This window comes from Danio aesculapii, chromosome 8, assembly GCF_903798145.1.
Source record: "Danio aesculapii chromosome 8, fDanAes4.1, whole genome shotgun sequence".
Lineage (NCBI taxonomy): Eukaryota > Metazoa > Chordata > Actinopteri > Cypriniformes > Danionidae > Danio > Danio aesculapii.
In genome coordinates, this window is record NC_079442.1 from 54,930,437 (window position 1) to 54,942,936 (window position 12,500).

The following is a 12,500-nucleotide window of genomic DNA, read 5'->3' on the forward strand; positions in this document are numbered from 1 at the left end:
ACACACACGCACACACGCACACACACGACAGTTCTAATGAGATATATTGTGGCTGTGATTAATTCCTGGTCTTCTGATCAGATGTGCAGAGTTTGACTGCTGTGGTGTGCGTGTGTGTGTGTGTGTGTGTGTGTGTGTGTGTGTGTGTGTGTGCCGCTGCTGACCTGCAGATCTGCACTCATCTCACAAATGGCTTTTCTATTAGATTGAGAACAGCAGATCCGTCACTTCAAGATCAAACATCTGAACGCAGGAGACACACACACACAGGGACAGGAGGACTTTACTGAACACACACACTCAGCATCTTCTGGGAAATAACACTGTCATACACACACACACACACACACACACACACACACACACACACACACACACACACACACACACACACACACACACACACACCTGTAATCAATCCTAATCTTCAGTTTTATTTATTGTTTATGTTGTATGGGTCAAAGACAAGATGTGCCATTGATTCTACATCAGATTAAATCTCCAGAACTGACTTTATATATGTGGAAATCAGTCAGTCATTTTCCTTCAGCTCAGTCCCTTTATTAATCAGGGCTCGCCACAGCGGAATGAACCGCCAACTATTCCAGCATGTTTTACACAGCGGATGCTCTTCCAGCCAAAACCCAGTACTGGGAAATATGTGAAAATCACCTTAAATTATTCATATTTAATAATAATAATTGATTTATAAATAATTATTTAGTATAGGTATCTATGTCAATGTTTCACTTAACATTAGTAAATATATATCGTCTAACAGGAGTGAAATGATCAGTGTTAACAGCTGTTATACTGTTATCCTGTACTCAACTCAGAGAGTGAGTCTGGTCATCATGATGAAAGCCCTGTCAAACGTGTCAAATCTAGAATCAAGACTTCAGATCAGATTTCAGAAGATTATTGGGGATTTTGGGGTCAAACTGAGACCCTGCAATAGAGTCTTTAATGTGTCTAAAATATTGAATTTGAGAATACATTTAGACTCAATATTTGCTCAACAGAACTGATTTGCTGATGTGTTTTCCTCTTCTGGAACAATTAATTTAATTACAATATCAATAATTGAGCTTGTTCTGTCGTTTAATGTTACTCTAAAGAAATGCAGGTTTTTAACCCAATATTGGGTCAAATGAACTAACCCAACAGATAGTTTGAAAAATTGTATTTCAATTGAATTGTAACAATTGACCCAATACAGAGGAAATCCAACGCAGCATTTTTTGTGCAACTGCAAATAATTTGTAATATGCAAATTAGATACATGCATATTTTAATTTACATAAATAATATATGCATCATATATTTTGAATTATCAGTATATTATTATATTTTGCAAAAATGGCCACTTACACATATTTGTTCAACCATTTAACTCACAAATAACCACACACATATACAATTACATCTCATTTTGAACACATAATTCCAATGGTTGAATAAATACATATGTGTGTGTGTGTGTGCGTGCGTGCGTGCGTGCGTGCGTGTGTGAGTGGCCATTTTTGCAATATATCTTATTAAATGGAGCACATTTGACATTGTATTTGTGTAAAACTCAAATATGAACCTGGTCACACTTTATTTTAATGCACAATTCAATTAACTAAGCTCAATATTAGAATATGAATATATTATTATTAATTATTAGTATATTATATTAATAGTAGTTAGTGAGGTAGTAGTTGGTTTAAGTGTTAGGATTAGATCATACAGTATAACTGCTAATAAACAGCTCATATCTTAATATGCAGGTAACTGGATTAAGGAAATGGTGTGACTTGATACTTAAAGTGTTACTGTGAACTCTGTGTGTCTCATGTATGTAATTTGCATATATTACCATATATCACATTTCTATGTAGGTATAGGCATTTTCTAGGGCAGCATGGTAGTGCAGTAGGTAGCATGATTGCCTCACAGCAAGAAGCTCACTGGTTCGAGTCCTGTGAATGTCTGTAAATGTAAGAGTGTGTGTGTGTGTTTCCCAGTACTGCTGCGTAAAACATATACTGGAATAGTTGGCGGTTCATTCCACTGTGGTGACTCCTGATAAATAAAGGGACTAAGCTGAAAAGAACATGAATAAATCAATAAGCATTGTCTAACTCAAATAAATAAAGTATAAATGAAGAATGTAATGAACATATCACACTGCTCGTCATGCTGCTGGAGTCGGATTATTAGTTATTAATGCAGAGGCGACGCGCGTGTGTGTGTGTGTGTGTGTGTGTTTCTGCAAATCACCTATATAAAGCATGTGATTAATAACAGGCAGGATTATGACAGACGATGCTTTTAAAGACGCTCCTCCAGTCCTACAGTAAGACTGATGATGATGATGAGAGCGAGTGCAGCCTGTCTGTAATGCAGTGTCCTGAAGCGAACTGTCCTCTGTGTTCTGACAGGGATCACATTTACACGCTGGACATGGAGACGTCCAGCACAGAGGAGATCTTCTTCAGTAAGGTGAGTCTCCTGCTTTAATTATCTGGCTGCAAACGAGCCGTGACCCGCTAAGAGCTTGATCCTCTCAGAGTCCTGCGTCACCACAGCGGAGCATTCAGATGCATTCAGGAGCTCCCATCAGCAGTGTACAACAGCATTTCTGTGTTCAGATGCAGAGATCTGGACGTCTCATGTGGAGTTCTGTGGTTATAGATGCCCCTCTGCATCACATATGAATGAAACTATCTATTATTATTTACACTGGGCTTAATATGAATATTAATTCACTAAATCAAGAAGCATTTTCCTGACAAGCCAAAATGATTATTTTATAGTGTTGTTTAGTCTTGTTTTCAGCAATAATGAGTCCAAATGAAGAGAGTTTCTCCTTAAAACAAGCAGAATAATCTGACAATGAGGGAAGCAGAGTAATCCTGCTTTTATTTTTGACATCAGATTATTCTGCATCCCTCATTGTCAGATTATTCTGCTTGTTTTAAGTAGAAACTCTCTTCATTTGGACTCTTTATTTCTGAAAACAACACTATATTTGTTGTTTGTCCAGCGGGACCTCAATTTCAGATACATGTGGACACTGGCGTGTGCTCATTTATATGCTAATGATATTAAATAGGGGGCGTTTACAAGGCAGAGCTCTAGAATCGCTCAGCTGCGCACCATTTCTGCTTTATTCTGTTGTATTGTGCGCGTGTGTGTTTTCTGTGAAACACACTTACATTTGTGAAATGATCTTAGAGCAAAATTGTTTTCTGTGCAGCATTTAGGAACGCTTAAAATATAAATTATATATCATTTAATATGTATTATAAAGCTTATATTATATAAACTATATATGAGGCCGAGCTGTGCTGATGTGCACTGATTCTCTGTTGACAGAAGCTGACCTGGAAGTCCAGACAGGCGGATGTGGACACCTGCAGAATGAAGGGCAAACACAAGGTGCACATCTGCTGTGTGTGTAAATGTGTGTGTGTGTGTGTGTGTTTACAGTGTTGTGTTAAACATGTGTGTGTTTGCAGGATGAGTGTCATAACTTCATCAAGGTGCTCCTGCAGCAGAGCGAGGACTCTCTGTTTGTGTGTGGAACCAACGCCTTCAACCCGTCCTGCCGAACCTACAGGGTGAGCCTGACCTCTGACCCACTAACTTACATACAGTACATTTCCATTCAGTCATTTAGCAGACGCTTTAGTCTGAAGCGGCTTATAATTGAGGAGGCATTCAGTGATTCAACAAGAAGAGCCAATACACACAACAAGAGCTGATTATACAGAGGAGCTGTGTGTGCTCAGAGGAATTAGTGCTAGAGTGTATATATATATATATATATATATATATATATATATATATAGATAGATAGATAGATAGATAGATAGATAGATAGATAGATAGATAGATAGATAGATAGATAGATAGATAGATAGATAGATAGATAGATAGATAGAGAGAGAGAGAGAAAGTAATGAATTTAGGTGCCTTTTATTACAGTAAGTTACTCTTCATTTCAATCAACACATCAAAACTCACTAGAGCCACAGCAAATAAATGATATTAAATATGTCAAATCTAACTCCTCTTCAACAGCTGAACACAACGCTCCACTTCCACACCACCTCATCTCAAACACGAGCACCAATAAACCTTCTGTAGATTTAGAAAAGCAGAGGTCAATCAGCAGAACTGGTGATCTCAGCAAATTCACCATCATCATCACCACCACATCGTTTCAGCATTACTGTTTCTGCTCATATGAAGAGCTAGTTCAGCCTGCCCTAAATCTAAATTCAGGAGTTTCACATTTATACCTCTTTATTTTAACATATTTAAAACCAAAACTAAAAACTCTCACAGAAAACACTTTACTACAGGAAGTGAACATATTTTCCAAACGCAAAAATAAAGGTTTCAGTCATGAAAAAGCAGGAGAGATAGCTTCTCGTCTTGAACAGAAAGGACATTTGGCGATGGCATCATGATTGAGAACTGAAATAAAAGCATTGAGCGCAGCAGCAGCACAGTGAAGACGTCTCCATTTCCAATTAAACTTGCTTCACTCTTATTCCAGAGAGTTTTTACTGATGACAGAGTTTTACAGTCTTCTCAAATTTCCATTAACCCACCACATCATCAGTGTAGGCAGACAGCGTGACGTCATTATTACAGCTCAGTAAGTTCAACCCACAAACCTTTTCTCTTACAACAAAAGTTTAATGGTAGGTGAATACAGCGTTCCTGATAGTGAACAGCCATGTCTTATACCCCTATACAGACATTAAGAGGAGTGAATAAGCCAGCGTTTATTATCAGCACACTCTCTACATCACCATACTGTACTTTCACTTTAGTCATGGGACGATAACCGGTTTCAAGGTTTACTGCGGTTTAGAAAAGTCAAGGTTTTAAAACCGCCAAAATGTTCTGCTATACCATTCCTAAGGTACAGCATGTGTACGATTATTGATTTACTTTGTTTGTTTGTTTGTTTGTTTGTTTTTTTAGAACAACAGCATCTCCAGCAGAAAAGATATTTTAAATCTGTAAAGAATTCTGTGACAGCAGCAGAAGTCAATAATTCATCTGAACTATTCAGCCTCACATGTTTACTCTTCCAAAATATTTTATTGTTATTCAAAATAAGATCTATTGTGTTAAAAGGGGGAAAGATGTTGTTTGTTTACCCAGAAATTAAAAATATATATATTTTAGAAGTGTAAAAACTGAAACGTGACTTTTATTTAAGATTATCATACCATCAGAATCTTACACCGGCCCATGCCTGTATGATTCTTGACACTTTTCCAGACTCCATGTTTTGTACTTCTCTATAAGACTCCTCCAGGGTTAAAACACCACAGATCTCAGCGTCTGCCCCTCAGTCATTTGATTCAAAGCTCTAAAAGGGCACCCTGCACCCAAATCACTCTTGTACGAGTCTTCATAAAAACTGATGTCTAATTAAAATATCCCCTTATTAAAATATGATTGGATGCAGTGGGATGGGAATGCTGTTTTCACCACACTCAGAGCTGGTCTGGCCATTTCATTCACTAAAAATCTTTGTTCAGTCTTGCATCACGCTGATGAGATTGTGAAAGGAAGACTTTTAAAAATACGAGTAATCTTTGAATAACACATTCCCATTTTGAACATAATCAACAGTAGAGATTAGTGTTTTAGATAGATTTGTGGTGATTCATCTTCAGAAATGTACGCTTTTTCATTTCCTTCAATGAAGTCTGCATTAAGTTTCTGCACTATTTTTCAGTCAGTACACCTCTTTCTTTGAAAAACAACCTTCAGCCATGAAACTTTTAGCTTTTTCCACAAACTGCCCAACATCTAGGAAGTGCTCATTTACTGAAACACTCCTCTTATTCTTCCTTGACCTTAGAAATAGTTTGTCATCTGTAACTGCGACTGGGAACCTCCCTCTGTGCCAGTGTCAGAGCTCACTGTCGCTCTCTGACTCCTGCTCATCTTCCTGATCAACTCTGTTCGCTTGCTGAAGTTTTTCCTCTTTCATGGCACATTAAATGCTGTTTTCTTCACGTCTGTTTACTTATGTCTACCATCACCCTCCCGAACACCCCCAAAACAACAGTCTACTCGTGTTTATCGCTCGACTCACCTCCTCTGAAACAGCGGCGCTCACAGAATCCACACCCTGATCTCCATCATGACCGTTCCTCGGCCTGCTGCTCGCCGCCATCAGCTGCTCCGCCATCGGCAGCCGGGCGATCGCTCTCCTCATATTTGCTGGGTCAAGCTCGGACCAAATGGCCGACTTTTACCAGAACCGAAACACTTCGTCTTGTCGGTGATTATGAACACCACGCAGTCAAGTCATACAGTGGGGGATCCAGCGCGAGGTCTCGATCGGCGTCATTGTTTACATTCATGGTAACGGGGCGTCTGAAGGAAACGGCGTGTTTCAGGACAGGGGAAGCACACCTTCTTTAATTTTTAATCGAGGAAAGCAGTTTATCGTATAGAGACAGTGCTTATGGCAAAACATCATAGGTAATAAATGGCGGGACGTTCGAGTGAGTGACTCGTTTCGACGGTAATGGAAGCAAAACCGAAGACGCCTTCCAGTGTAATTCCTCTGTGAACCGCTTCATTCGCGCTCTCTGTTGTGCTTTAAATGACTGCAGCACTATTCATTTGCAGACAAGACAAGATATTCTCGTGTCCCACAATTTCACCCACAGCTAGACAACATCTCTACCCTCACTGCAGCCGCGTGAGCGAGCTCAATCACCGCACACCTGTACCTGTACCTCCCCCGCCATGCCTCACTGACTCCTAAACACACAAGCCCTCCCCCGAAAAACCAAAGCAACACGAAAAATGAATGAATAAACTCCTACACCACATAACATACAGATAAACACAAGACAAGAATAATGAGGGGGAAAGTTTGGCACTCTAGTCTTACACACACACACCACACCAAGACAACTCACCTGTCAAGACCACTCACCTGTGTGAAGCACACTTCATTAATACTCAGTGTTTGTGTTGGTTAAAGTGTCAGAGAAATGAAAGTGTTTTCTACACTGTAAACAATGCAGGGTTCCACACCATTCATTCACCCCAACACAAATTGGTAAACACTGAACAAATGTATGTGTCCCAGTGAAATCTCAAGAATTGTGTTGTTTCAGCTCATTTTAAATAAGTAGTTTAGCTTTGTATGTAGTAAAATATTTTTTTCAGTGTCCAGTATATACACTGCACTGGGAACATGCGTTGGCCTGTAAAGAGTGTTTTATGGCAGAGGCTGCACCGTTAATCTCAGTGCTAACTGGTGAACTGGTTTAGATGGTGTAATCTCAGCGCTGATGGGTGAACTGGTTTAGATGGGGTAATCTCAGTGCTAACTGGTGAACTGGTTTAGATGGGGTAATCTCAGCGCTGATGGGTGAACTGGTTTAGATGGGGTAATCTCAGCGCTGATGGGTGAACTGGTTTAGATGGGGTAATCTCAGCGCTGATGGGTGAACTGGTTTAGATGGGGTAATCTCAGTGCTAACTGGTTTAGATGGGGTAATCTCAGTGCTAACTGGTGAACTGGTTTAGATGGGGTAATCTCAGCGCTGATGGGTGAACTGGTTTAGATGCACTCAAATTTTTTTTTGCTTGTTCAAACTACTTATTAAAAATGAGCTGAAACAACACAGTTCTTGAGATTTCATTGGGACACATATATTTGTTCAAAGTGTGAAATTTTTCTAGTCCAAATATCCAGACAAGCATTTACGAGACAAGCGAAACATATAGTGTTGTTTTCAGAAATAACCAGTCAAAATAAAGTGAGTTTTTATTTAAAACAAGCAGAATAATCTGACATTGGGGGAAGAAAATTAATTCATGTCAAAAGGAAAAACAAGATTATTTCTTCTCCCCCATTGTCAGATTATTCTGCTTGTTTTAAGGAGGAACTCTCTTCATTTGGACTCTTTATTTCTGAAAACAAGACTATATTTCTGCTTTTCTAGAAAATGCTTCTTCAGATATTTGGACTAAAGATAGACAGAAACTCTGAGTAAGAGCAGCATTATTGTAGTGTGTCTCTCCATGTTTTCACAGTCAATGGTAGGATGGCTGCAGACGTGTGTATGTAGGAGTGTGTGTGTGTGTGTGTGTGTGTGTGTGTGTGTGTGCCAGCTCTCAGTCTAATATCTGGCACACAGAGATGCTGAGTGTGTGTCTCAGATGTCCCCCTGCGGACGCTCGGCTGTGGAAGTGTCTGTTTTAGGGTCAGAGTCTCAGCATTAATCAGCGCTGTACAAATGTGCTGCTGAACGGATGCTCAGTGCGCAGCCTCCTCCCGAGAGCCATCTGATCAGATCACAGCGCACGCCTGCTGCCCATTACATCAGCTGTTACTGAGCACACACACACACACGAGTATCTGAGAGACTGGTCCACTGAATGACTGTGAGTGTGTATTTCTGGAGGAATGTTAACCATCATCCACTGAAACACAAATAACAGAGTCCAGTTCAGACGCTGCATGCTTCAGATATTATTCACTAAAGTCTTCTTCATTCATTCATTTTCCCTCAGCTAAGTCCCTTATTTTTTTACAGGTCGCCACAGCGGAATGAACCGGAATGAACTATTCCAGTACATGTTTTACACAGCGGATGCCCTTACAGCTGCAACCTAGTACTAGGAAACACCCATACACTACAGCCAGTTTAGTTTATCAGTTAGCGCATGTGTTTAGACTGTGGGGGAAACCGGAGCACCCGGAGGAAACCCACACCAACACGGGGAGAACATGCAAACTCCACACAGAAACACCAACTGACCCAGCCGGGACTTGAACTAGTGACCTTCTTGCTATGAGGCCACAGTGCAACACCACTGAGACACAGTGCTGCCCTCATGTCTTCTTAATGAAGTAAAACTACAAAAGATTATAGCCCTCATTCCATCATTACTTATCATTCCCTCACAGCAAACTAACAGTAAGGGAGCGTGGTGAAGAATATTGGGGAACACGTTACCTGAAGGGGTGTTCGTGAGACCTGAAGCCTTTATAATCACGATATAAATGTGAATCAGACTCTCTGCATGGTTATAACAGGTGTCATTAGGTGTCATTCGCTCAGTTATGTCATATTAAATGCAGAGATGACACTGTTTGTTATGACAGCTTAACATAGACAAATACATCACAACCTGTTTTTGTCGTTGTCATGACAACCTGACGTTACCAAGACAACAGAACCTGTCATAAATCTGTCATAAACATGTTGATAAATCATTTTGTGTTCAACAAAGGAAAGAAACGATGATGAGTGCTTGAAATAAGTAAAGGGAATTAATAACATCACTTACATTTCTGGCTGAACTCTGCCTTTGACTCAGTCAGGCTTATAAAGAGCTACACCACAGGCTCCAAAGGCCAAGCTGTTGCAGGATTCAGGATTAATATTACCGTCTTCTGCAGCCATGGGAAACTCTGAATCCTTGACAGGAATCATTGAACTACACATAAACAACAGCATTATGATATGGCCTTGTTGTGCGCTGTTCTTATCTCAATTGTTCATGAATCCGGCGAGCTTCATCCTGCTGTGGAGATTGAGAGATGAAGAGCTGTTAGATATATCAGTGTGAGCGTCTGTGTGTAGCTGCTGAAAGTGTTAAGGCTCTGTTTGACTGGGTTTGACCTCTGACCTCTGGATTCCCACAGATGGACAGTCTGGACGCGCTGAGTGAGGAGATCAGTGGGATGGCCCGCTGCCCGTACGACGCCAAACACGCCAACGTGGCCCTGTTCGCCGGTAAGACCACCACCATCATCATCATCATCATCATCATCAGTATCACTGCACTGCATTAACGCTTTATTAGTTTTTAGTTTCTGTCTGGTTTCTAGTCCAAATATCTAAATATTCTTAAACCAAGAAGCATTTTCTAGACAAGCATGAATACTGTGTTGTTTTCAGCAATAACGAGTCCAAATGAAGAGAGCTCCTCCTTAAAACAAGCTGAATAATCTGACAAAGGAGTGAGAGTCATCAATGCTGTGGGTCGAGTGTTTCCTGAACTCTGGAACACTCTACCAGTTCACATCAGACTTTCCCTCTCCGTTTCTCTCTCGTGAGGTGCTGTGAAATGTGCGGTTTTATTCAATGTTTGACGTAATCTCAGCCGAAACATGAAGAGAGGAGAGACCAGTGTTTCACTGGCATTCTGTACCAATCAATACTGTAATTTAAACATGTCCACTTAACATTTGAGTGCTGTTGAGCACGTTAAACACGCGTGGTTAGCTATTGTGTTCATAGAAATGACTGTGATTGGCCATGAAGGTCATCAGTTCACTGAACTCACCTCTGTTTACTGAGTGTAACCACAGACACAGGGACACTGGAACGTTTTAAAGCCGTGATTTAGTTGTGTCTCATTCCATCTCTGAAGGATGCAGACTTCAGAGGTGAGTCTTTCGAAGTCCACACAAGCTGAAGTGAGCATTTTGAAATGAGATAATCTTGCAGAGGACAGACCTCGTCACCTATAGTAACAGTAGGATAGTTATTATAGTATAGCAATAGTAACAGCTGCCGTTAATAAGCTGAAATAAAACTTTTAATGACTTTTTTTAAAGTATATTAAGCGATCTGAAGGCAAAGCGGTTTACAGAAGATGGAAATATATTTCCTTTGATCCATACATGTACACATAAACATGCTAAGTGTCTATAAAATCACTCTTTAGTCAGACATGTCATACTCTTTTTGTTTTTTAATGTGTTTAGATATCCACGTTAAATAAACCTTCATCCATTTAAACCAGAGTTTTCTTTAAAATCAGCCTGCTGTTATCAGCGCACAATGAATCTTGGGATGTTTGAGGTGATGAAGGATCCAGCAGTTGTGTCCTTCATTATCTGGGAAACAAAGGATGCATTTGGAGGCTGCGTTTAAACGAGCCTTCGAGATGTTTTGAAATGAGACAGCCTTCATCCCGCCGCGATGACGCAGCGCACTTCAAATGCATCCTTCGGAGGATGCAGCTTCTGAAATGAGACCCAGCTAGTGGATCACTCGTATGTCAGCTTATAGACACACCAGCTGATCTATGTGACTTTAAACTGCTCCAGTGTCCCAGTATCTGTGCTTACGTGGAGTAAACAGAGGTGAGTTTGGTGAACTGATGAGTTTCACGGCCAATCACAGTCATTTCTGTTGAGCATGTGAACACAATAGCCAACCAGCGCTGTTTAAGAACGCGCTCATGTAGAGGAGGCCAGCTACTGAAGTGCTGTGCAGGTAAACCTCTCTACTCTGACCAGTAACATGACAACCCTAGGTGAGACATAGATTAGCTCCTCCCCTTTTTAAAAACAGCCAATAGCGTTTTGTTTTATCACCGCTGTGCCACTGAGAGTGGTTGAGCTCAATCGCATCAAATGAAAAGCAATAGAGAAGCGTCTATATGGGAGCGGGGCATGTTTTTTAAATGTGTTTATTAATAAACACTGTGTACAGTTTGCATGTTCTCCCCGTGTTGGTGTGGGTTTCCTCCGGGTGCTCCGGTTTCCCCCACAGTCCAAACACATGCTCTATAGGGGAACTGATCAACTAAACTGGCCGTAGTGTATGAGTGTGTGTGTTAATGAGTGTATATGGGTGTTTCCCCATACTGGGTTGCAGCTGTAAGAGCATCAGCTGTGGAAAACATATACTGGAGTAGTTGGCGGTTCATTCTGCTGTGGTGACCCCTGATGAATAAGGGACTAAGCTGAAGGAAAATGAATGAATGAAATAAAGAGTGTATTGTAGTGTAGTGGTAGAGAACAGACAAATTAGCACAGTGATGAGAGCAGGACGAGCAGAAGCTTTTTTAAGGAGAAACTCACCTCATTTTGACTCATTATTTCTGAAAACAACACAACATGTTGTGCTTTTTCTATAAAACACTTCTTGATTTCAGTATTTGTAGATATTCAGACTGGAATGAGGCTAAGACAGTAAGTCAGCGCAGTGTTTGCTGCGGTGTGTGTGTGTATGGGGCTTTAGAGGAATGGCAGGAATATGAGGAACTCCCTGACGGAGCAGTTGCTGTTTCTGGGAAAGCGCTCTCTGGCTGCGGCTCGGCTGGAAACACATGAAACTATTGTGGTGTGGCTTCAGTCGACTCTGGGATCCTCTGCCCGAAATGCAGGATCAAAAATAACTCTGTTGATGGAAAACCCGCATGAGTCATTCCTCCATTAGCGGCTCTGAAGCTCCCAGACGGAGAAACTTCTGCTTTTCCAGCTAAACTAATGCCAGCGCACACTGTCACATACGCCCGCTCCGCCATCTAAAGACTGCAGCCTACAGGAAAAACACTCAGTTCACTTCTGGATTACTTCTATAGCGCTGTCCACAGTTATTATCACTCCACAGCAGCTTCACACAGCAATACATTACAGTCCGAATCAGAAAAGTTGAGGAGCTATAGATTAAACAGTATATAAACAAAGTTACTTATACAGTATATAGAGT

The 12,500-nt window shown here is 40.7% G+C and overlaps 1 protein-coding gene across 2 annotated transcripts in view; it reads left to right on the plus strand.

Annotated features, from left to right (window-relative positions):
• The window catches only part of sema6a (sema domain, transmembrane domain (TM), and cytoplasmic domain, (semaphorin) 6A), a 98,663-nt gene that overhangs the window by 48,518 nt on the left and 37,645 nt on the right, over positions 1–12,500 (plus strand). For both annotated transcript variants that reach the window (XM_056464237.1, XM_056464238.1), the window contains exons 4-7: positions 2,427–2,487; positions 3,364–3,426; positions 3,507–3,608; positions 9,698–9,788. In XM_056464237.1, coding sequence (XP_056320212.1) covers positions 2,427–2,487; positions 3,364–3,426; positions 3,507–3,608; positions 9,698–9,788 — 317 coding nt within the window. The remainder of the gene's footprint in view (positions 1–2,426; positions 2,488–3,363; positions 3,427–3,506; positions 3,609–9,697; positions 9,789–12,500) is intronic.